This window comes from Vanacampus margaritifer, chromosome 15 (assembly GCF_051991255.1).
Source record: "Vanacampus margaritifer isolate UIUO_Vmar chromosome 15, RoL_Vmar_1.0, whole genome shotgun sequence".
Lineage (NCBI taxonomy): Eukaryota > Metazoa > Chordata > Actinopteri > Syngnathiformes > Syngnathidae > Vanacampus > Vanacampus margaritifer.
The window spans coordinates 10,872,554-10,897,452 of NC_135446.1; the positions used below are offsets into that span (position 1 = coordinate 10,872,554).

Genomic DNA, 24,899 nt, shown 5'->3' on the forward strand with positions numbered 1-24,899 from the left:
ATATCGTATTATTCATCCAAACAGGTGCCATGCTCCCTATGGCACCTTGTAAATATGAGGTATTTCCCAAAAAGTTTGCGTTATGATAGCAATTGGGTGCATTATGAAATCATTGCAAAGAATGAACCTACGCAGACACTAAACTATGCGTGCACTTTACCTTCTCAATAAAATCACCCGATTTAGCCCACATTTCTCCCCAAAGTATGTACTCCAGACTAATCCCCACCCTTATTTATCGTTTACGGCAAGTCAAATGGTCCAGACACACCTACATTCCCACCACGTAGTATCACTGATGACCTGGACATTTTTATTTCTACAGTATCTGCAACAGATGTAAACTCTGGAAACTCCTGTGTCGGCTTGGGAGGAAATTTTCTAATAAGTTGACATGCTCAATAATAACATAACCAATCAGATCATGCCTTGATTATGCAACATGGATTCATTCCCAAGAAGAGTTGTCACTGGTGTTTTTTTCCTGGCATGACCTTTAGCTGTGCGTCCTCGTGTAAAACAATAACAGAGTTTGGGACGAAGCAAAACAGAGTCTCCATGAGGAATTTAAGGATGCAAAGTTTGTGTAACATTTAGGGGAGTTGAAAAATGTGATGTCACATACACTGTACATGCTAGGAGCACGCTGTTTTTGTTTTATGATCCTCCCTGCTTGGTCTGCATCCTTTGGCATCTATTTGACACTTCAAACTAATGTCAAGTCACTTTGCACGACTAACCCCCAAAAGGCCCATTTAGTAAAATTCTCTGGTTCTTGCAGCCAAAAAACATGCTCAATCATGCAATGCAAAGTGATCGGATTGGGTTAGATTTTTCAGTGCTGGCTATTATCGCGTTACAGCTTCTGCTCTCTGCCCAGGCATTTCTTTGATCGTCTTGAATATTTTCCCATGTGTCTTGATCTTGACATGTTAATCCAAGCTTTGGCTTCAATGAAAAGATTTTGATTCGGATTTGTATCTAAGCTTTTATGTCATCTCGGCTTCAATCTTGTTCAGAATTTCATTCCTGGCCACATTTTATGTCATGCTTGCCATTATTGTTCTAATATGTAACTGAAGTTCGCTTAGCAGATAAAAAAAAAAAGTATATAGAGTGTACATTTTTTTTTCTCAAGATGCTTCACTTCCTTGAATTCCCCCAGAGGAGATACACCTCATACTAGTGTTGTAATAGCCTTCGCGTGGTCGCCATCCAACAAAACTCAATGCAGCTCTGCTTACTTTTAGGCTTTAAAGCAAAAATATGAGGGGTTCACTGTGCTTGATTTCAAATCTGATCTTTATGCTGCACTATTGCCTATTGATTAATTGGACTGATTGGTTGACTCGTTTGCCTCTACGTGAAATCGGGTCACTTTTTTTTTTTAGACCCGTGACCCATTTATGTAAGAGTGCCCCTGGCAAGGGTGAATCGGGTCCCGATCACAGAGGGCTTCCCGCCCCGGTTTGATCTCTCAGTCGTGCGCCGTTTTGACTATTTTTTTGTGTCCAGCGGCAATTAGCGCACATTAGAAGAAGGGAGACTTCTGTGGAGCCGACGCACAAAAGGTTCTGATGGCGCCGCTAGAGGCGGCGCCATGTTTTACATCTAACCAAAACGGAGCCAGATCAAAGGGCAACGTTTATTATTGGGTTCTGTTGTCTCCCTTGTTTTTGACTGAGTCATGCTTGGGCATGCTTTTTAATGTTGCGTAAATAGCACAACGAAGTAGTGTTGTCTCATCAAAGACACCTCTCCTTCTTTTTTAAATGAATGTATGTTATTTTATACATTTTTAAAGGGATCGATGGGAGACTCTTTCTCTGAATGTTCTGAACTCCTGTTTCTTATTTTTTCTTTTTTTTCTTTTTTTTTCCCTATGGAGAGCTCAGCATTGTTCATGTCATCATTGCTCTCCTTTTTTTTTAATTAAAAATATTATATATATATATATATATATATATATATATATATATATATATATATATATTTATTTTAATTTTTTTTTGTATGTGGGTGAGTATGTGTATGTGCGTGTGTGTGTGCGTGTGTGCGTGCGTGCGTGCGAGCGTGTGTGTATTCATCAGTTCACCTAAAACCTATTAAAAAAAATCCCATACTAATAATATAATATAATAATAAATTTGCCAAATGCAGAAACATCAAAGTAAGTTATCACGATGTGGTGGCTCTCGCTAACAGACAGAATTAAGTAACCAGAATTAGGTTAAAAAATTCTATATAAAAAAATAATAATTCTAAACTCCTGTTTCGATGCCATTGTCATATTGAACAAAATTAATGCTGGTGTTGCCAACTTCCCATGGTTCTAATTTCATTAGACCTAGTTCAGACTGAATCAACAGCACTAATGAGATTGGTGCATGAAACAAGGGGGAAAAGATATTTGTACACTCTAAAAACAGTTGGGTCAAAAATGGACCGATCCTCTACTTGGGTCGATTTGACCCAAGTTTGAGTCAAGAAATTGATCTTTCAGCGTAAAACAACCCATAAATATTGGTCAGATCCTTTATTTGGGTAAAAAAAAATTGGGTTATTTTGTATAAAACAACCGAGAAAGTTGACCCATAAAGTGGATTGGTCCATTTTTGATCCATAATTGGGTTACTTTTGACCCAACATTTTTCAGAGTGTATGCGCCACTCACAAAAAGTTAGGGAATGGCAAAATTCACAACAGTTATTTGATGCATTAATGGATCAATACATGTCCTGGTTTAATTAGAATAGGTCGTTAAAACTGTCCTCTTCCTCACGCTGTTGGCATTACAACGATTACAGGGCCTTTAACTGGAGGCAGGGCTGGACTGGCCATCTGGCACACAGGGCAGATGCCCTGTGGGCTGGCGTTTTTTTTTTTGTTGCCAATGCAGTGCTTTTTAATGATTACTTTCCTCCATTTTACCTCAAAAGACTGGCCCACAATTTAGAGAGACTAGTCCATTAATCCAATTAGAATATAGACACAAGCCTGAACCATTATCAGTCAGAGGCAGAGCTGAGGTAGGCAGGAGTGGTCAGGAGTAAGGCCGGGGCGGGCCGGGCCGGGCCGGGCTGGGCTGGGCTGGGCTGGTCTCCTTCCCACTTTTCGGGACTCCACCAAGTCTACTACCTGGCCTTTCACCCTCAATTCAATCCTTAACCCTAATTTGAATTTACAAGATTAAACTATTGTACAGTGTATTTAATACAAGTACATATTTGTCAGTTTACATGTTTTTTTTTTTTTGTTCATAAAAGGCAAGTGCATATACCTACTTTTGTCCCAACCTGTATAATTGACACTGACAAGTACTGTGGGCTTACTCCGTTTTTGTAATTTTTTATTTAAAAAGAGAAATTAATAAAGAGGAAAAAAAATAGTTTTGTTCCAATGCACAGTCCATTATTGTACTCGGCACCTTTCCTGAGTCAGCAGTGCAACACTGGGCCAACTGCCATTTCCAAGATGGCTGATCCCATAAGACCTTTGTAAATCCTGAAATTGGTGGAAGACTTAGAAGGTAATGAATGCTTTAGCTTGGGTGCCAGCACACCTGCATGCCACGTCAAGTATTTTATTATTTGTCATCATTCATGCAATATCGATAGATTTGCAGAATATTTGGAATTAGACCACTACTGTCGTTTACCTTTTTTTGATGCCAATATATAAATCCCCCAGAATTTATTGCAGCTTTAAAACTTTAAATCACTCATGGCGAAAATAGAGTACGTTTTTAGTGTCTCAATTGTCAATGTGTGTTAATATGCCCAACCACCATTACTGGAATCAATTGAGAGCGTGATTATGCAATATTTGCACAATAATATTTTTATCTGTGTGTTAAACTGGAATCAGTGTTGTAATGTGGTGGAAAGATTTTTCAAGTGAGATAAATATGCGCTCATTCCAGAAGTATCCCATCTGTGGGGTCCAAGATACAAACAAAGCGATGATCTGAAGTGGCTGCGATGAGGGGCCGTGTATACAAATACGCAACACCTGCGGCTTCAAGTGGGTCTTGGGCTTTTTCCGCCTGTTTCTTACCCCGGAAAGCACGCATGCAAAGACTGTAAACAAAGGCCTCTCCCGTGAGGATGTTTTCCTTCCTCACTGCACCTGCAGACACTGACACATTTACTACTGTTAGCATACTGTATACGATGACCGGTGCTGTCATTTTAGCTAGTTAGTCTCATAAATATCAAATTCCTTTTCCATTCTACAGTGAAAATTTGGAGATGCATGAATTGGAACAAAGTAACAAGTATACATTAGCAAATGTAATATTTCTTGCATTAAGTTTTATTATAAAATAATTAATTTTGTAGTGGTAGCGAAAGTGTCTCTCTATTACGTGTTGATAAAATTTACTACAGTCTGTTCAATTTTATTTTATTTTTTTAATTTTTTTTTACCAAGCACCATACATAGTTTACTATTCATGCACATTGTTTAGGTTCAGTTCAGTTGTATTTAACATTCAAGTACAGCACGAAATGTTTAAATACAATCTTATGAACAATTTGTTTTTAAATATTTGACTACAAATTTTATCATCTGTGGTCCATCTAGTGGTACACAAAAGAATGACTGCCTAAATATAATTCCCCGAAATTCAACTTTTAATCTTGAATTACTGTTTGTTGCTATGGTAGTTTTCAGTAGGGATGGATGAGTACCAGTGCTTGGCATGGCTACCGATGCTGATATCAGCCCTATATTAGGAACTAAAAATTTGAAATGGGAAGAATAAAAAAATTGCCATTAATTTCATACAATTTTAAGGAAAAATGCTAATTGGGATATATAGATCTTTCTTTAAAATTAGGGAAATTTTTATGTTTCAAAAGTACTATAGTGGTATCCGTATTTGGTAATGACATCAGTATGACTGAAAAAAAAAATGGTATCGAACATCCCTAATTTTTAATTTAAAAAAAATTATGCAATACGAGTGAATTCTTGTATCGATACAGTGATTTTATTTTCTTATAATTTAGCACAGTGTTAATGTAACTGTCTAATGTTACAGCTTACAAAATATACTTTCTACGAATAAAATCACCGTCTCATATTTATGAACACTTGAGCCCACTATGCTCCAATATTTTTAACTTTGGTCTTGACTCTTGAGGGTCGTAGACTCGTAGTAGCAGAGTCTAGTTTTTTTTTTTAGGTGCTGCTTTGGGTAAATTGGAAAATTGAGTAAATTGATTTATGGTAAATAATAAAAGTAAAATTTAAATAAATACAACATACATTCTATTAACAAACGGTCAATTGTAATTGTAAAAAAATAAAAATAAAAATATAATAAAATATAAATATATAATAATATATAAATATAAAAATAAATAAAAAATACTAAAATAAAAAATGAGAAGGAATTCATCTTTTTTAACCTCTTCAACAAATGACCTGGCCTACATGTCCGTTTTAGAACTTCAGAGGCCCTTGAGCCCAACAATGTGCCCATGACTGCTTCAGAGCGTTAATCCAGTGTGTGTTAAACTAAAAATTGCTGCCCTCTAGTGAACCCATTCTTATTTCAACAGTCTCTAAACTAAACTGCCAACTTGCCATTAGGCAGATCCCTAAAATACAATAAAAGAAATAAGTACTGTACAATTGATTTGTGATTTTAAAAATAAATAATCCAATTTAGTATGAAGCGATTTTTTTTATTTTCATATATAATTACTGCTACGCAATTAGTCACTGATAGTGTAGTGTAGTGGACTTTGGTGCATGCAGCATGAGTTCAATTCCCACTTAGTGATGGTATGAATTTGAGTTTTAGTGGTTGTCTGTCTCTTCTATATGTGTACCCCGCGACTGACTGGTAACCAGTACAGGGTGTAGTCAGCTGGGATAGGCACCTCAGCCATCATGGAAGAAGGATGGTTGCAATTCATTATCAAATCCATGTGGTTCTCTTTCGTCCCTTCCGACCACCAGGGGGTGCTTAACAGCTTAACAGCATGGAATCCCCTTTTGCTCATGCGCAGGACAAAAATGCATACCGTTATTTCACAACATTGCTACACTTTTTGGTGCTTCTTAATACGCTAACTTGTATTTAACAGATACAAGTACTGTATTTACATTATAAATAAATGTCTAAAATTTAATAATATTAAGTTCTTAAATATTAAATGTGAATATTTGTTCTTTAAAGTAAAATACAACTGAACTGCACTTTGACAGTGATTATGTCATTTACCACTAGAGGGGCCCCATGATTTGATATAAAATAATAATGTATACTACAGTATAGTTTTTTTTATCTATACGTTGCTGACATTAATAGATGACTAAAATTACATTATTTATAGTAAACAAATAATATTTTTCAGACCATTTAAGAAAAAAAAATCATTTCTTACTGCTCATTTGAGGATCTGTTTGGGGCATGTAGTCACTTACAGATTCATATTTCAGCAACAAAGCCTGTGATTCCTTTCCCAGGATGTTTTGGGTACAAATAGACAATGTCGCATTTCAAGGGTAGCACCAGTTTACTGTACACACACCGACAATATATTACAAAAGTGTATTTCAACCTCTTTGACAGTCATGATGGGGCACTAATTTATGTATTTGGTTCATGCGCTATGCTTCACCTGGTTTGAAATGCGATGCTCGGTGTGCAAGAGACCTCCAAACCACATCCTGTCTATTTGTTAGCGTGCAGGAAGTCATGTGTTTGTTGCATCCTGCAGAGCATGTGCCGCTGCTTGGTCTGCACATAAAAAGCACTTCTTTTTTTTTTTACTTTAAAATTGTTTAAGGGGGTCATTTGTATTGAGAACTGTATTTATGGGATAAAAAAAAATCAATCAGTCTTTCAATTAATCAGTCAACAGATAAATCAATTGAAGTTGAATAATTCCCAATACCGAGACATTTTTGATGATTGTATGCTAAGTTGTACTGTAGATCTATTAGCATTGTTGTCAAATATTTTTAGGCATCAACCCGTGGGTGGTATTTTATTTTGAAAGAGCCTAAACGTAGCATACAGTAAACTCATCCTGGGGGAGTCTAATGCTGCTCTCATCGTTCTCACCCTTTCTCTGTCTCTGGCAATTACTCAAGTGCGGCTCAAGGTTGAGATAAAGTGCAATTATCACAAGCCGAGCCTGACCTCCCTGAAAATAGGTACCGCCGCTATCTCGCGATAGCGTCATTTTCAGTCAGCTGTCCGGCAACTTGTGTGAGAAACTCTGTGGCGAGTGTAAAGAAAAGAAAAGAAAACAAATGCAACATGTCATGCTTGAGTCTGTTTTAACGAGAGGGTGATAAGGACCTTGGGTCACAAGTGATAACGCAGGAAGTGTTGGATTTCTCTTGAGCGTGCTGCCGCGCTGACAACCGAGGACACGCCGCGCGGATGTGGACCATCAGGCTTTCCTCTCATTCCATTGACACGTTATCCGCCTATCTTCAACTATGACATCATTGGGTCAAGGTTTCCTCTTCTACCTTACTTTGCATAATTTAGGTCTTCATAGTAAACTATTCAGCGTTTTGTTCTCTGAAAAAACATGAATGCCAAAATGTAAGCAGAGCTGTGTTAAATAAAAGACTTTGGCGCCATCGTGTGGTTCTTTGGCACAAAGAACTATGTTGATGTGAGTTGAGGAGCTTCATCTAGACATAAGTAGTGCTTTGCACCATTTTGGGGATTTTCACTATTCATGGCAGAGCTGTTGCAGTAACACTGTGACAATGTTGCTGCAACAGCTTGATGAAAATATTTATAAACCTGCTTCGATTTTGGCGTGTGTCGGATTTGCACGCTAATCAACAAGTGTAATGTAGAAGCTTGGCGATAAATTGGTGCCTCCACAAAAGACCGGTTTGGTGGCAAGTGGCTTATGCCACCCCTTTAAACAGGCTAAGTTCAGTATGACAAAAATACCATGTGCAAAATATATGTTTCAATATTTTTTTATCATTAGGATATTTAAATAAAAACATACATGCATGTTAGTTAGGACACCTTGGAATAGTTTTTAAATTGTGAAAACATTTGTATAAATTCTTCCTGAAAAAAAAAAAATCATAAAACTAAAATGTCGACTCTGTATGACAAGAGTCAATGCCATTTTTACTGGTGTGGTTTCGCCCTTGAATCATGTTTCTCAACGCAAAAAAAGAAAGAATATATTTATAAACCTGCTTTGCTAACTTCAGCTTTAATTGTTTGTATGTCATGTGCACGGATCGTTTGGTGCACGTATTGGTAAGTGGAACTCGGCGGCTTGTTGATGAAGTGCTTCCTCTGTGAGAGAACATAAAATCCATGCTAGCTTTGTGGTAGCTCGCTTGCACATGCTTGCAATTGCCCGGCAATATATGGGGGCGGGGTGACCAGTGGCTCATTTGCATGAGTCAGGGCCGCCCCTGAAAACAGCCTAATTTCAGCAACACAAAATAGGGTTTAAAAAGAAACAATACCTTTTGATCCTTGGGACATTTTGACAAAGTGTTTCAAGGGCATGTTGTTAAAAACATGGGAACTGCTTTCAAATGTGCAAGAAAAGCATTAAATGTTTTCTAAATAAATTCAGAACATTGTGAACGAAAGCGGCCCCTCCCTGGAAGTGTGTACTGCGCAGACTCGCGGCTCTTGGCTGTCAGGGTAAGGCAGACTGACAGTATGGCGGCGGGGTACAGCTGGAAGGATGCTCCCGTTGCCAGCGATGTGTCCGTCGCCGGCAGGACGTAAATGGACTATTGAGGGCGCCGAGAGAAGAGGAATAAGCGCGAGAGGCCCGTCGCCGTGATCGCCCGACATGGCCAGGCTGGCCGACTACTTTGTGGTGGTCGGTTACGACCTCGACAAGCGAGGTGGGTGCTGCTGTTAGCCGCCTAGCATCAGCGGCCTATTATTAGCTTAGGGGGACGAGTAGGCGGGGATGGGCCGGGCCGCCAATCACAACCCGCCGGCTGCGGTGGCTGTCGGCCGGCATCTCGCGTCAACTTTACACCGAGGACTCCCTGACTGCTCGGATTAGTGTGCTTCGTTTTTAGCCAACCTGACAGTTTCTCTTCGGCATTTTCGGAAGTGGCACGTTTAAAAATCCTCTCTTAGCTAGCGCTTAGCTCTTAGCCATTAACACAGCTCTAACGTGAAGCTGTATGCCAATGTTGACAGTAAACTTAAAGCTAAGAAGGAGCTAATGTTAGCCGAGGACTGGCTGTTGGTTCGGTTGCAACCCAAAACGGATTTATTCACCTGTTTTAATACATTTGGCCAACGTTTTGCATTTGCCCTTTAATTGAACTGTCAGTGTTTTGGTGGCAGGGCTCCAAGCACTTGGTACCCTTACAGAAGCACCTCAGATTTGTGCAAACTGCAAATCGATGTTTTTCCCTTGGCTCCGTGGCTGATTGTTGTGTGTTTTGTGTGGATTAACCCAGATGGATTTGCCCCCCTCAGCCACCACCATCACCATCCTCCCTGCCCCCTTGTGTTGTTGGGGACCTTGTTTGGACCGTTATCTGAACCCCCCCCCCTCCCCTTCACCCTGAGCTCTGGCCTAGATCCGTGCAGTATAATGGCTCGTTTAATCATGAAATATTCAACCCGCCTATCCACTGGAAGCATGCAGCTTGCAACGTGGTACGCTCCAATCCGCCTATGATTTATTCACAGTAGGCAAATTGCAAGCTCTGTGCTAAAAGCTGCCTGTCTAAACAGCACAGTTTTCTGCTCGCCTCGATGCACCTTTTTAGAATCTTGCATTTTAGCCGTGAAGTTTAGTTCAGTTCAGTGCAGGATGTCATTACGTGGACAATGCGAACGCTGCAGAAACTCCCCTTCCTGTTCAAGCCTGAATTGCAAAGGCGAACAGTGCGGGCCATTTAAAATCATCTGGAAGCCAGATATGCTCGGGTTTTAATGAATCACAACAGCCTGCGCCTTGGAAAGTCAAATGCTTTTAATGCTGGGATGACCCATGATTGATTTTTGTAGAGTAGACAAGCAGACGAGGCTCCCTGTGAGATTGACGCTGGAGAAAGTGCGGTGGTAAACACCTCATGATGACGCAGAGAAAGTTTTGGATCGCTGTTGGCAAGCGGTTCAGATCGTGGATGGATGATTGATTAATATAGGTATTTATTTTAAAAAGTGGGTTGGGGTGTCCTTTTGAATAATTAAATGGCACACAACAGACATAGACTTGCTTTTCCCACCCCTCAGCAAACTTGGTGCTATATTCTGGAATCAGCAGGTCTTGGTCCCAATCCCCATGAATGCAAAGGGTCACTCTCATGTACTTCCTCAAGTAATTGCTGTGAGGTCCACTTGAATAAATAAATGCCACACCTCAAATACTTTTTCAATTCCCCCTTTCCAGGAAACTATTTATGCGACTTGATGGCTCGAATTAGTTTTACAATAGACACAATAAACCCCTTACTCCTAATAAATCCCTGCCATACTGCTCATTTTGCAAAATGATAGCATAATCCATTTTGAAAAAAGTTTAACATAAGTATTGTATTAAAATGAATATGCATATTATATAAAGTAAGAAAACGTATAAATTAAAAAAAATGAGGATGAGGCATGCTTTCCACAAAATTATGATACATTACACTATCCTATCTACTTTCATATTTACAGCCCAAGTGTGTGTAAATAGCATCAAACCTAGAATGAGCCAGTCCTCGATCATAAGAATACCAGGAATTCCACGCTTCCTCTGGAGTCTAAATATTTCATGCATCCTGCCTGCCTCTGCGTGCGTGCATGTGTGTTTTGTGTTTGTCACTCGGCCGGAGGAATGTTTTGCAGGCCGGGGGCAGTCACAGGTAATCGGGTGGTGGGGCATTACGTCATTGCCACTCACGTGACCGACTCTCGCAGTGCCAGCATCTTAACTGTGGATCCCATTTTGAGCCAAGATGGTGCCTGCGTGGAGACTAGTGTCCCATCGTTGCCGGGGTGTGGTTCTCATAGCAAAAAGGGTCCCCGGAGAAACACCATTGTGTTTTGACAGTGGAGGCCACGGAGCCATCAGCCAATCGCGTATGCGGTCTGAGACCCAAACAGGAAATGGGGAGAGAACCTTGGAGATGTTTGGTTAAAATGAGAGAATCCACATTGTCCCTTGTGTGTGTGTGGAACCCAGGCAAAGCACGTTTGTGTTCATTTATTTGTGTGTGTGTGAGGGGGGGGCTCATTAGAAATGCATATATGCGCACATCTACCATGCGCACAGAATTATAGTACATTATAGACCTTCTAGAACAGGGATGGGTAAAGTATGATTCATGTGCCACATACGTGCCATATACGGGCCACTCTGCAATTAAATCTTTTTGGATTCTGTGTCTCAAGTCTATGGAGGACCAAAAGTGCCAAAATTCCAAATAAATAAATGACTAAATAAATAAATGACTAAAAGTGAAAATAAAAACAGATATAAAAAAATAAATATAAATGGAAATTTTAATATATATATGCATCAATAAATACATTTATATTAAATGTTTTTATTATATATTTTTTAGATCCGTTTTTATTTTAACTTTTAGTCATTTTTTTTATTTATGTAGTCATTTATTTATTTAGAATTTTGGCAGTTTAAGCCCTCCATCCCAAGTCACTATCTTTTGTTGCTGTTCTTGCGGTTAGCTTTTTGCTTTTCCCCTGACACGTTGAAGCAGTAGAAATTCGATGCAGATTTGGGTGTTTGATGTATTATTGATAGGTTACACTACAGTCAACCTTGCAGCACGATGACTGATTTAGGTCATGCTCACAAGCGTGAAATAAAATGCAAAGATGTCCAACATGGGGTGAATTCTCCCCTCTCGCTTGTGTTAGTTAGATGAAGCAAACATGGACTATGAAAAGCCATAATGTTTTCCTTCCCCCCCCCTGTATTTTTGGTGTTATCAGTTCTTGTTAGCCGCATAGCATAATTGCCCAAGTCATTTTTAACTTATCACAATATCAAGAAAAAGCAAAGAAATGGCAAATGCTCTTTATATCTGTTATGTTCCATTTTGTGTTTGTTTGTGCTGATTTATTCACCTGTTAGCCTTCTTCCCGTCTTACGTTCTCGTATGTTTGTTTTCAACTCTTTGAGCAATATCGTGGTCATACCGATAACTGTGATCAACTACCATCGTGCTATTAAATCTTCATGCCGTTTCATGGCCCGGCTCAGACGCTGCAGTTGTACGGGATCCGTGCGTAAAAAGAGGCTTCTGATGCTGCCAACAGTGCCTGCCTGTGGGCAGCCACTTCCTCCAGTGCCTCCAGAGCAGGGCTGCAGCCTTTCAAGCCCTCCTGAAATACCCCCCCCCCCCACAATCTGCCTTTCATAGGGGGCACAAGAGGGACTGTGGTACACTCGACGCTTGTGTGTGTTGGCCGCTCACCCGTCGGCTACTTGAATGGCTTTGTGTTTGGTCGGTTACCGTGGTAACGTTAACCCCACTTTGGGATGCGGGTTTTGCGATGAACGCTCGGTGCATGCTGACCAGTAAGGCCTCGATTTTTCTGATAATGCGTTCATTTTTGTATTCAGTTATTTTAACATGCAGTACATCCTAAACTATCCTAAACTAGAATGTAGTTTGCGGATCATGATTTCACGAAATCATTCAATGGCCATTGTGTGTGTGTGTGTGTGTGTGGTGTGTGGGCCTAGGAGGTCATGAGGGCAGCAGTTCTACGGGTATGCTACCTATGGTGTTAACTGTGCGAATTACATCAACTCGTCTGCTCGGTTCAAAGCTTATTGTTCATGTCGTCGACGAAGACCCTCAGGCCCCACGCATGCCCTCATTCCTACAACGAGGGGTGCGCGCGTGTGTGTGTTTGTTTGTTTTCCGGGGGCTTGCACGCTATTTCATCCTACATGTCTTCACACATTTACCTGCGGCCTGTAACCACCTCCATTGCTGACACATATTAACGCTAATAATGAACAAAGGTTGTGTTGGAAGTAACATGATTTGCCCCCCCACCCCCCCTGAGTGAGGGGAATTATTAAAGCACAAGGCCAATTGTAAGTGTAGCTCTGGTTCTAGGTTTTACTAAACCTAATACAGTGACTAGAAGAATAATTAAGGGATTCTTTCACTAGAAAGGTTTAGTTGTATAGTAAACTTAAGTTAGGCCCAGATTTTTTTTGAACACATAGATGCAGTGATACTGATAAATAGTATTCCATTGAGTGGTTCTCAAACCTTTTACATCAAGTGCCACCTCAAAAAATACAGATCCGCCATATAATGACCAATATTGACAAATAGAAGTAGTAGGCCCAAGTGTTCATTATAAACGAGGCAGAGGTTTTATTCCTACAAAGTATATTGGATAATATTTCAACCATCTGTAACATTATGAACAGTTAGAACATTAACATCGCATTTAAATGTCGGAAAAAAAAAAATGAAATTAATCACTATAACGATTAACTTAAATGCAAAACCGCTTCACTACAGCAGAACACCAGGACAATCCCAGAGGCTGGTCAAGCTTCTATTTTGTTTAGATAAAAAAAAAAAGCCATATCTTGAAAATGGTGTATGTTTTAATTAACATAATGTATTATATTTATTAACGGTGTGGTGTAAAATGTACTTGGTTGATTTTGCCACAAGTATTTTGTTTTTTTTCTATTGTTGTCATTATGGTTGTCACCTTATTTTTTAAGGTTTTAAGACGCTAATAAGATAGCAAGACGCTACATGCTTATTTAAAAGCACTGCCAAAAATCAAATTTGAGAAATTCTGACTTGGAGCAATTGATCAGCGAAGGCCATTTTTCCCCATGTGTAGTTTGGCTGCAGGATTTCTGTTGGATTGCCGGACTGTTTTTCCTTGTAATTAATTGTCAGTCAAGTTTCAAGGTGAACCATTCAATTTGAGACCTTTTAAGTTTTAATCAAAAAAGGGTTTTGAGACTGCTATAGAGAAGGCTCAAGTTCATAACAATATGGTAGTGTCAACCTTAATAATGTATATAACTTCATCTGTAATTTTGCTTTATAAAGACATTTATTTCCCCCTTGTTACATGGCACTAAAGTTGTTTTGTACTCTAAAGTTGTGAGGAGCATAAAAATATGCTAAACATAGGGTGTAATTATACCCGAGGGGTGTTGTTGGGGATGCCCCCCTCTGGTTTCGATGGCTTCCCTGGAATGTAGAGAATTTGTCGAACTCCGCTTCAGACAAAGGCTGAGTCAGTACTGCTCTGGTTAAGTCTTATGGCGCTCAAGGGACACATTTGACACATCCAGGGCGGTTTTTGATTTGAAGATAAGAAGGGGGGTTGTCAGGCTATGCTCTGGCCAACCTTATGGTCTTGGTTAAAAAAAAAAAGACAGCCCCTCCCATTCATTTGAATTGACCCAGTGCTGTGATGCATTGCGGAGTCAGCATAGAGGCATGCAGTAAAACCAAATTGCCTGGTGAAAAGTTAGAGCAATTTGGTTGGGCAAGCCTGCGTTCTTTATAAGGCTTCCGAGGTCTTCAATAGTGACACGTCTTCAGGTTTTGCTGAGCACATTTTTCTGACAAATTGTGGTCAAAGTTCAGATTTATTATTCTATTATGGACAAAATTGTCTGTTACCGTTTTTTTTTTTTGGGGTGGGGGGGGGGTACTTGCTGTTTTCCTGCAGTTGACAGGTTTTGTTGTTGGTTTTCTTATCTGGCGGAAGGTGAAAGACTTTCACACTGAGATCTTGCAAAATTGGCATACTAAAGGTATAACCAAAGACCCGGCATCAGTTCAGTCCCGCCTTTAGACATGGGCACCGCGTTATGGCTTTGGAACTACCGCCGAACTACAATTAAGTTTTGATTCAGAGCCTTTAGCTTGTTCGATCAAAGATGCTCTTACTGTAATTTCATGACTGCAGTTCACATCGTTAGTCAATAGATTTATTTACTTATCTGGCGGAAGATTAAAGATTGCACACTTAAAATGGCGTCCACATCAAATCTGTCTCCCAGTCCCCCACTGGGCGGCTTCTAATCTCATGTAAGGTCTGCAACTGGTCTGAGTAAACGGATCAGACCTCGCTCATAGGTTCGAGTTAGATGTGATTGTACTGTAGTGTATTCCTTTAGTTTACTTGCCTTCCTCCAAAGCACCTCCAATTTATTTTTTAAAGGTTATTCAGATTAATGATACAAGGCAAGCCCAAGCTTGAGATGGTGTGGAGTCAGGAAAAATGATCACAATGTGATGCAAGGCTGGTTGGTGTCCTTTTGAAGATTCTCTCACCAGAATATGTCATACCATCAGAATGTGTTTTATGCATGCTGCTTTACCACTACCCAGTGGCAAAAAACTATTTTTGAAGTCAAAATGTCCAAATCCTGGGAAAACACACATTCTTTTTTTCAAAGCTCTTTACCGTACATCTTTTTCTCAGGGAGCGGGTTGAATTAGGCCATCAATATCTGTCGTTTACTTTGAATAAGCGCTTATCTAAATCATTCTCTGCTATCCATCATGGAGCACTTAGAAAACGTCCTCCATTGGAATGGAAGGGCGCTCTCAGAGAGCCGCACTAATGTTATTAATAATTAGGCTGTGGTTGCTCGCACTCTGATGTCTGTTTTACTCAAACTTACTGTAGTTTGTTTTTCCCGTTAGTGTGGAGTGTAGTGCCAAATGCATAAACATACCAGATCAGTTTTGATGTTGTAATATTTCAAACCGACTTTGGTTCATTTCCATCTGTATTGAAGATGGGTCCCAGTCCCACCTCAAGCCATTCTAACTGGCTAATAATTTAATCAGGTAGGAGGCTAACAGGAAGGGCATAAATTGATTACTGTAGCCTGTTAACGGAATAAACCTTTGCAGCTATAGTACATCTAGTAGTAGTACCACTGTCTCTATTGTTAGTAGGGATGTTAGAAAAAATCGATTCGGCAATATATTGCGATATTACAGCACGCAATCCTCGAATCGATTCGATATGCGGCCGAATCGATTTTTAAACATCAATTTTTGATGGGAATATTCAACAAAACGTCTTACTTAGGGTTAGGATTCACACATTAAGCATGGAAGAATGTTATATTAATGGAACATTAAGCCTTAATTTTTTTAATTCAGTGCTGTTCAAACATGAACCAGACTGCAACCTGTTTTGTTAAATGCAGCGGCTCAGTTAGAAGCCTGAAGTTTCAGATAAATAAATACATTTTCACACAAATCTTACAGTGTACATGTACAAATTTACTGATTAGTATTTTGTAAATTTGAGTAAAAAAAATCGCAATAATCAATTTATAGATTCGCATCGGGATTAATCGAATCGAATCGTGACCTATGAATCGTGATACGAATTGAATCACCAGGTACTAGGCAATTCACACCCCTAATTGTTAGTCTATTCCGCTCCTGGAAGGGCTTTTCTTTTTTGCTTTGCTGGGAGGGCTTATTTTGCAGGAAGGATGTGCTGGAGTGTTTTTGCACAAAGAACATATTCTACATTGTCTCCTGAGTGACAAAGCTGTCAGATGGAGATGTTTTGATAATTTTTGTGCTCCCATGTGTATGTTTTTTTAAATATTAAACCACACTTTGCCTCTAGGTTTTTCATTATAATTATTATTTTTTCATAAATATATTAAGATGTCAAGGATTGGCCGTTTACCAGTGCCGCACTGCTTGGCACTATCACACTGAAGCCGAAGATCCTAATCATATGACCTGACTCATGAGCGTGATTTCTTTGGCCAACCAAGTCGCTGCTCGAACACAGCATAATCAGTCGGTTCCAAGTGTCCCAAAACTCCTCTTTCTATTTCAATGTTGTATTTGGCCCGTTGATGCCATATTGTTACTCTTTAGAGTTAGACCACACGGTTGCATCCAAGCAGTCCCCATTTGCTTTTAGTTAGGCTTTCCACCTCATTCTGTACACAATTTCAGATCCCTCCACACATTCAACATGCAACCCTCAAGAGAGTCGCCATGGAAACTGCCTTTTGTCGCGTCACTGTGGTTTTGAAACCAGAAGTTGCGGTCTGGGTTCAAACACAATCAAGTCACACACATTCCGAAGAATGAGCTGCACAATCCTTTGAACTGACTACTATTGCTCAGCGGTCACACGGCCAGTGCCTCGCCTGTGTCACAGTTTGACTGCTGTTAGTCATCTGCATGTCGAGTCATGGGCTCTGATATACACATAGTCTTGCTGTCTTTCCACTTCCCCAACACTGTATTTTATTTGTTTGCCTTACCACACAGATGAATGATGATGACACAGTTTGCTAGATTCGGCTGTTTCCAAAGACTTGAGCAGTCGAGGAAAGGCGCTTCCAAAGCATGCCCACGTGGTTGAACTGAATAACGTTGATTGTGCCTTGTGTCACCGCGCTGGGAAAACCCTGCCGCCGCTTCCACAGACAAAAGAGCACAAATACTGTTTTATATTCATTCTACGAGCGTGTGCTGCACTGTCTGGAGTCTAGACAAGGGGTCACAAACCTTTTTGAAACGGAGAGCTACTTCTTGGGTACTGATTATTAATGTGAGCGGCTACCAGTTTGATACACACTTCAGAAATAACACATTTGCTCAAAATAGTGTTCATAATGCTATTATTATGTGATTATCAAAAATTTCAATAATGTGAAAACAGGTATTTTTTTTGAGAGCTCAGTATTGTTCATTTGGTTTTACCAATTCAGCATGTCATCATCATTGCTCTTTTTTGTGTGTGTGAGTTTGTGCTCATTAATTCACCTGAAACCTGTTGAAAATACCATACCCTTCACCTTAACCGGATACTGATACCGCCAGAGTCGTGAAGTTGTCAGGAGACCAGAGGAAGGATCAAATATGTGAGGACACTGATAATGCGAACGATTTCTCACTATAATTAGCAAACGGATTAATCTCAATCTGTCAACATTTTCAAATCATGACTTCTACACGATTTCTAGAAAATCCCAATGTCCCATCACTGGTAAAGCATTTTTAGCACAGGGCTATTCATGTGGTCCTTGTGGGGCTACCTAGTATGAATGGACACCACGTTGGTGACCCCTGGTCTAGACCAGTGGTGGGCGAACCATTTCCTCCAAACCAGTCGCGTGAGAAATTCAGACTGCTTAATATGAACTTTGTTTCTCAAAAAAACAGTGAATTGTATTTTGATAGGCTTGTGCTATAAGTATTGATCGTTATGTAATACCGCCAAAACTTATTATTGATTATTACATTTACTCTACAAAGTACTATTGCGTTTTTGTGTATGGTCTTTCTTAAAATTGACAAAGTATTGGTCAAAGCAGTCTGGACAGTTATTTATTAAAAAAAAAATTGAATGGAATAAGATGAACTCAATCTGTTGAGGGAGGCTGCTCAATCAATGCCCATTGGAACCAATGGAAATTGTGAAACCGTCTAGGGTTTGCAGACCTGTGTGTATCTGTGGGACTTCCCCAAAACCTTCAGGTTTCCATTTCCGCACGATATCCTTTGAGGTGTTACTTTTTAATTTTATTTATTTATTTTTACCATCCACGGCATGCTGTAAACTTACCTAACTAAGGTTGTATAATTAACTTGGCATCTACCCACATCCCCTCTCCTTCCTGAATTAGTTTATTTATTAATAGTAACCTTTGAATTTGAAACCAAGTCTTTGTCTGCAAATGTAATGAGTTCTGCTCCTGGTTGTTTTTAAGTAAAAATGAACTGTTAAGCACAAATTCAGTGTCGTAATGGGCTATTTCAATAAGTCAATAAATCAGGCATGAATCCTTTGATGGCTCTGTTTCTTGGACGATTGGCAATTCTAATGTAGATCTATTACATCATTCACAGTCATTTGCTGTAATTCCAGCAGACAGCCGCTGAACTTTTACAAGCTTGACCCTGCTATTGTTGTCCCTGCGAACGTGCATCCTTACCGGAAGGTCACATTTCACTGAACAGCGAATGGTAAAGTGCTGCGTGCCTAGCGCCCATTGCGGACTATTAGCCTCTACTTTTCAGCTATGACAGCTCATTGGCCAGCTTCCACTGTGTCTGGGCCATTACTGAGAAACACCATCACCCTGGTTTACCAGCAGTGTTGGATGTTTCTTTTTCTCCCCACTATTGTGAATTACGTGTTTTAATTATTGTACACCTCAGCTCCTCTTCCGTAAGTGGTCTAAATGTAGATTGACATTAAAAAAATTCATGGGGTGGGATACCTGGAAATGAAATTTCAATGAACATCCAACATGCACACTCAAACTGTGGTTCGTAGTTGTATGGGCTTGTCATCTGGCATTTCAAAACAAGTTTTTGCTGTCCTTATATCAATTCAACAAATGTCATGTCTCAGACGGATGGTGGGTCTTTTTTTTTGGGTGAATTTATGTTGATGATACGGTGACCCTTTTGTGACGTTCCATTGTTAAGTAATGCTTGTGCATTATTGACTGTCATTGTTTCTTGTAATAATCCCAGTGCAACCAATTGGCCCTTGGGTATACGTTATTGATGGTTCACTTGGGAGAGAGGGGATGACTTGAGCATCGTGTTGTGTGTTTTGGTGGCTGGCCCATTTTGTGTATTGTCAGTTGTGCTAGCTGGTCCACAGGCTCTGTTGTTGTTTTTTTTAAACCGTCTTAATTTATTTGAACATTGGCTGCGTGTGGCTCATGCGCTTTTCTGTGCGTTGTAATGCTAGGATGAAGTCGATCCTGCACACAAATGAATGCGTCTACTGTATTTAGACGCATGCCGGGTTTCCGATAGAACTAAGCTGAAAGGCCGGCTTGTGGTGGTTACATAAGTTGGCCTGTTTTGTGCCATTGTGCGGCTTCCATGAACCAGACCCAAGCATGACCTCATTAATTAGGAGTCGCACATGCAAATTTACAAGTTAAGTCTGTTCCAAGGCCACACAACACAAATTACTCATATCCAAAATTGACTTTCTCCTTTGAAATAAATGTTGCTGCCATTAAACTATTCCAGCCACCCGTTATTTATTTTTTTGCTATGTTTTTAATTGGGATGCTCGATAATATCGGTGGCTGATAATTATCGGCAATTATCGACCAATTTGCCGGCAAACAGATAAACCAGATAATAAAGAAATCCGCCGATAATTATTGGCAATTATCAACCACTTTGACATCCTACAAATAAACCAGATATTTTTGTTGTTGTTGAATTTTTAAAACATGACTGTTTTGTTTTGGCAAACTCAAAATTTGTTTTTCTTTGAAGCAGAGATATCAATAAAATTTTTGTTGTTGTTTGCTTTACACAATGTTTACATGTCCATGTTGGCGTTATAGTAGGACTCAAAATTATGTTTGTATTCAAGTTAATTTTGCAAACAATTATCGACTTACTTATCGGTTATCGACACTGTGCACTTTCCAAATTATTGGTGCATCCCTAGTTTTTAATGAAAACAAATAAGCACAAAATATTTTCACTTACTTGCACGTTTTACTTTCTTGGGAGCCCTACCGAAGGCTAATTTATAGCAAAATAATAATTTGCCTGAAATACCTGACATAGAGATGAGGTTCACGCAGTGTTAGAGAAAGCATAATTCCACCTGAATTGCTCAATTTTTAACATGAAATAGTCTTTATGTACATGAGGGAATGGCTAGTCTGGTTGCGTCAGCAATCCATTCAAATCCATTATCTAATGCAGCTGCAGGCATTATTGACGCGTTTCTATAGGCTAAACAGTTTCCAAGATCTAGTCACTACCTAATGGTTGTTGATGGTGCAAACCAACACTTGCCGTCCCAAAGGGAAAAACCATTTGTTCAGATTCCTCATTTCTGCGTCCTTGTAACATATGAAGATAGATGATGCGCATGGTTGCAATACTTTAAGGTCGTTACTGTTTCTGCCTTAGCTTTGGACGCTGCAATATTATACGCCACTCTATTTTCCGTGTTGCCGTTATTGCTGTGGTCAACAGCCACATGCTGAGTAGGAGACTCTCATTCTTCGCCATTGTTGTCTCTGGGCAAGTCATAGATGTTAAATGTAATTGGAATTTGAATTTAAAGACAGTCTGATATTGAATATGCGGGACTTTGAAAACAAACGAGTAGATAAATCAAACCAAACATGTCAAATGATCATCTGAACAAGGACTGACCTCTGTATCTCTTCCTCTTCTTTCCTCTTCAGTGGAAGCCGAAGGTGAGGGTCAAGGTCGCATTCTCCAGCGGTTTCCTGAGAAAGACTGGGAGGACAGCCCGTTCCCACAAGGCGTAGAGCTGGCAAGTGAACATCTGAAGACACTCGTTCCTCCAGCGTAACGGCCCAGAATAAGAAGCAAACTCAACTCTGTTCAATGTTGATGGATCGGTTTATGATCTACTGTAGAAGTTCTCAAGGCATTCAACTGTGAAGTTTTAAATTCTCATGGCAAATAATGTGGAGTGAATTATACTTATGAATAATTATCTGACCGACAGTAATTCAGTAATTGGTCTTTTACATAGGCATAAGAAACAGAATTATTTTTTGTTTCTTTCGATAAGCGAGCCACTTACTTTTTTGTCCATCACCCATTTTTCTCTTCACGCAGTTTTGCCAGCCCAGTGGTTGGCAGCTGGTCCCGGAGCGTCAGCCCGCCTCATTCTTCGTAGCAGTTTTGACCGATATCAGCTCCGAGCGTCATTACTGTGCCTGTTTCACTTTCTGGGAGGGCCAGGACAACCCGCACGTAAGCGTTCGATTAGGAATATGTTGTTGTCCGATGTAGTAACTTTTTTTCATATCAATTTCCTTTGCATTTAGTCGCTGAAGGCGCGGCGGCCCGACGAGGTGGATGAAGAGCCAACTATCATCCAGCCATCTCAGGTCTTTGCCCCCAAGAGTCTGGTGCTGGTGTCTCGGTTGGACTACACTGATGTTTTCAGGGTAGGATTCCTTTACTCATAGCTAAAAAAAAACAAAACACTAACAACAAATGTGGATTTAAAATAATTTTCATAGTTAAGCCTTGAACTAACTTCTCGATGGCTGTGCCCCTCCTTCCTTCCTGAGCAGAACTGCCTGGCGTTGGTTTACACCGTCCACGTAGATGGCCTGACTGTCCCCTTGGAGACGGTCATTGGAAATCTGCTCACATGCGTCATCCCCATCGCTGGAGGCTCCCAGGTAACTGCTGGGTCTTTTTTTCTCTACACCAGACTGTTTTGAAAATTAAAATAAACTACAAATAAAATATACTATTCTTAGTCGGCTCTTTGGCTTTTTTGGGGTTCTCCTCAACTTCAAGCATTGTAGCCTGTTAAGCGCTGGAAACCAGGGTGGGTGTTCCTTGTAACTTGGCAGGCAAACTCCCTTATCATACATTTGACCATTCTTTGGTTTGTTTGCTATCTCTTTGATTTGCGACCACTTCATGTATTTTGATTTAGCTTCTATTTTTGCAACCAAACAGCCATTTTTATTGTCCACGTTTTTTTTGCCAGTATATCGTGGTTTGTCATTTGCCGTACTGTTTAATGCATGATATTTTTGGGGTAATGAACTATTTTTTACAACGTGTTTAAAAAGTGTGTTTTTATAAGATGAAACATGTTTAAAGCATATGGGAGTACTCTCATTAGTTATCTGTCTTTTATGTGTTCTCTCTATATTGCCAATTTTCACCTCAAACGTACGTATCTCCCTGTGACAAGGGTTCACTCTACTCTTATTTCAGGAAATAGTGGCTTGGGGCAATTATTGTTTATATGTCCTTTATTATAAACAATATCAATGGTATACAGTTTTCCCTCACTTTTTGCTAACAGAAACTATACTGGACTTTTATGGAGAAATGTAGAAAAAACTAATACGTTGCATTGCTTTCCGGAACATAAACATGGACGACCCACGACATCTATGTAATGTCTATTTGCGAGCAACAGCAATCTATGAACTGATATAAGCTACGTAGGACTAATGGGGCTACTTACTAGGAGTATGGAGCGTGTCAGCGGGACGGCTGATATTTGAGGACATATGGAATGTCAGAATCGCTTTTTGGATTGTTCTAACTCGTATGTGTAATCTCTTTGCCCCCCCCTACTGTACACTGTGTGTTACAGATAATTGAGTCCCCAGTTTGTAGTTTAGACAAGGTTCCTCAGGTCCCGGCCTGTGACTGGCTGCTGGCCTGTCTCCAGGTAACGTTGTCGATCGACCAAGCTCCCTTCCAATCAAAGCTCCGGCACCATGTTGATGATTCTGTTCAAATCACACACTTTATAAGGAATGTGCCTTTTCTCACACTCATTTCAAATTGTGTGTGGATAATGGTACTAAAGCTTTTTGTGTGTTTTTGTGATGAAATAGTGTCAGCAGGATGTTGATCATCGTCATCTTTGTTGCCTTTCTCATGATTTTGACCAATGGCCCTGAGTCTTGCCACATTTCTGTATATGTTTGGCTAACAAAACACGCACCACGCGCTCTAACCTCAGCCAGGCCGCGGTTGTAGTTTAGTTGCTAGGTGACCATATGGGATAGCAGATGGCTTCCTACAGGGCAGTCTGAATGGGAGAATCACATCTAATCAGTCTTAACACACTGAATGCACATGTATAAACATGGACATATGGCTGCATAAGGCCAAACAAAGCTACTTCCCATTATCTTCGATTTATTTCATGAGAAATGTTGCTGCTGCATTATAGACTCAACCCAATGCCTCAATTGTGTGCTCCACTGAAATAATCTCATATCATTTCTGCCTTAAAATGAATGATTTTCGAGTTAGCAAATTCATCTTTTAAGACCATGTTTTTCTCTCTATTATAATCCAAATAGAATATACGGTACCATAATAATTTGTGGTATCAGTGGGCATTGTCCTTCTACAAAGAGCGTTGACAAAATTTCATCCAGGCAAGAAATGTTTGGCATTACTGAGAAAATTTCGTATTTTATAAAAGTTAGATGTCACTGTTTGCCTTTTTGTCTTCGCTGCAGTTCCATTTATGTGATTACAAGTCGTCACATTGAATGCTTTCAGATGAAGAGACATACAGAGAGTGCATACAAAGGGTCCTGAACAGCATGCATTGTAATAGTTTTGCATAAGCATGGAGTAAGAATATGTTGTCATTTTGCATAAGAAAGCATGCTTGGAACACACCGTGATGACTTTTTTAAATTAATTTTTTTAAGAATAATTTATATTTATGACCTAAAAGTATAAAAAAAAAAAGAAGTTTGAATTGCTTATATTAAGTTAAACACATTGGCACCTCAACTTACTAGTGACAGTGTTTCCCACAGATTTGGGAGGCGGGTTGGACGGGAGGTGGGTCTCAGTCCTGTTACTACGTCTCCTCTAGCCTCACGATTCACAAATGAGTGACGGCAAACGTTACATGCGGTATATCCTGTCCCAACTCGTTTTTTTTTCTTTTTAAATATATTGTTAATACATTTTCTTGAAAACTTCTTGGGTGGTGGCCAATTTACTTGGGTGGCCCGCCCAAGTGTTAAGATGGTGTGGGAAACACTGAGTGAACCCCCCACAGACAAAATTGCAAATATGTGGGGATATTGTTGTACTACATAACGTGTGATAGGTGGCGTGAAGTAGTTATTAGGGCTGGGCAATTAATCAAGCTCTAAACGTGATTACGATTTGCTAGATCTTATATAGATTATAATCAAAGATAAGCGATTAATGTGCCAAACGGCATGGTGTGTGTGCAAGTTCCAGATATTGTGAAAGTACCCTGAATGCACCAATATGATGGTATGTGATTCTGCTCTCCCTGAGCCTGCTTTAAACTGTTTGACACCCTAGTTGGAGTTTACTGTAAAAGTAAAGGCACAACAAAAACACACACGACATGCTTCGCTAAAAAAAATATTGCAAGCGCTAATGCTAAA

At 39.8% G+C, this 24,899-nt stretch overlaps 1 protein-coding gene across 3 annotated transcripts in view; it reads left to right on the forward strand.

The window, feature by feature from the left end:
- The first annotated feature begins 8,650 nt into the window (after positions 1-8,650).
- sbf1 (SET binding factor 1) overlaps positions 8,651-24,899 on the forward strand; it is a 43,389-nt gene continuing 27,140 nt past the window's right edge. For 2 of the 3 annotated variants that reach the window (XM_077543619.1, XM_077543620.1), the window contains exons 1-6: positions 8,651-8,868; positions 21,183-21,274; positions 21,586-21,723; positions 21,798-21,920; positions 22,050-22,160; positions 23,099-23,176. In XM_077543619.1, coding sequence (XP_077399745.1) covers positions 8,814-8,868; positions 21,183-21,274; positions 21,586-21,723; positions 21,798-21,920; positions 22,050-22,160; positions 23,099-23,176 — 597 coding nt within the window. In that variant the 5' untranslated portion in view covers positions 8,651-8,813. The remainder of the gene's footprint in view (positions 8,869-21,182; positions 21,275-21,585; positions 21,724-21,797; positions 21,921-22,049; positions 22,161-23,098; positions 23,177-24,899) is intronic. The other variant, XM_077543621.1, reaches the window with a different exon arrangement.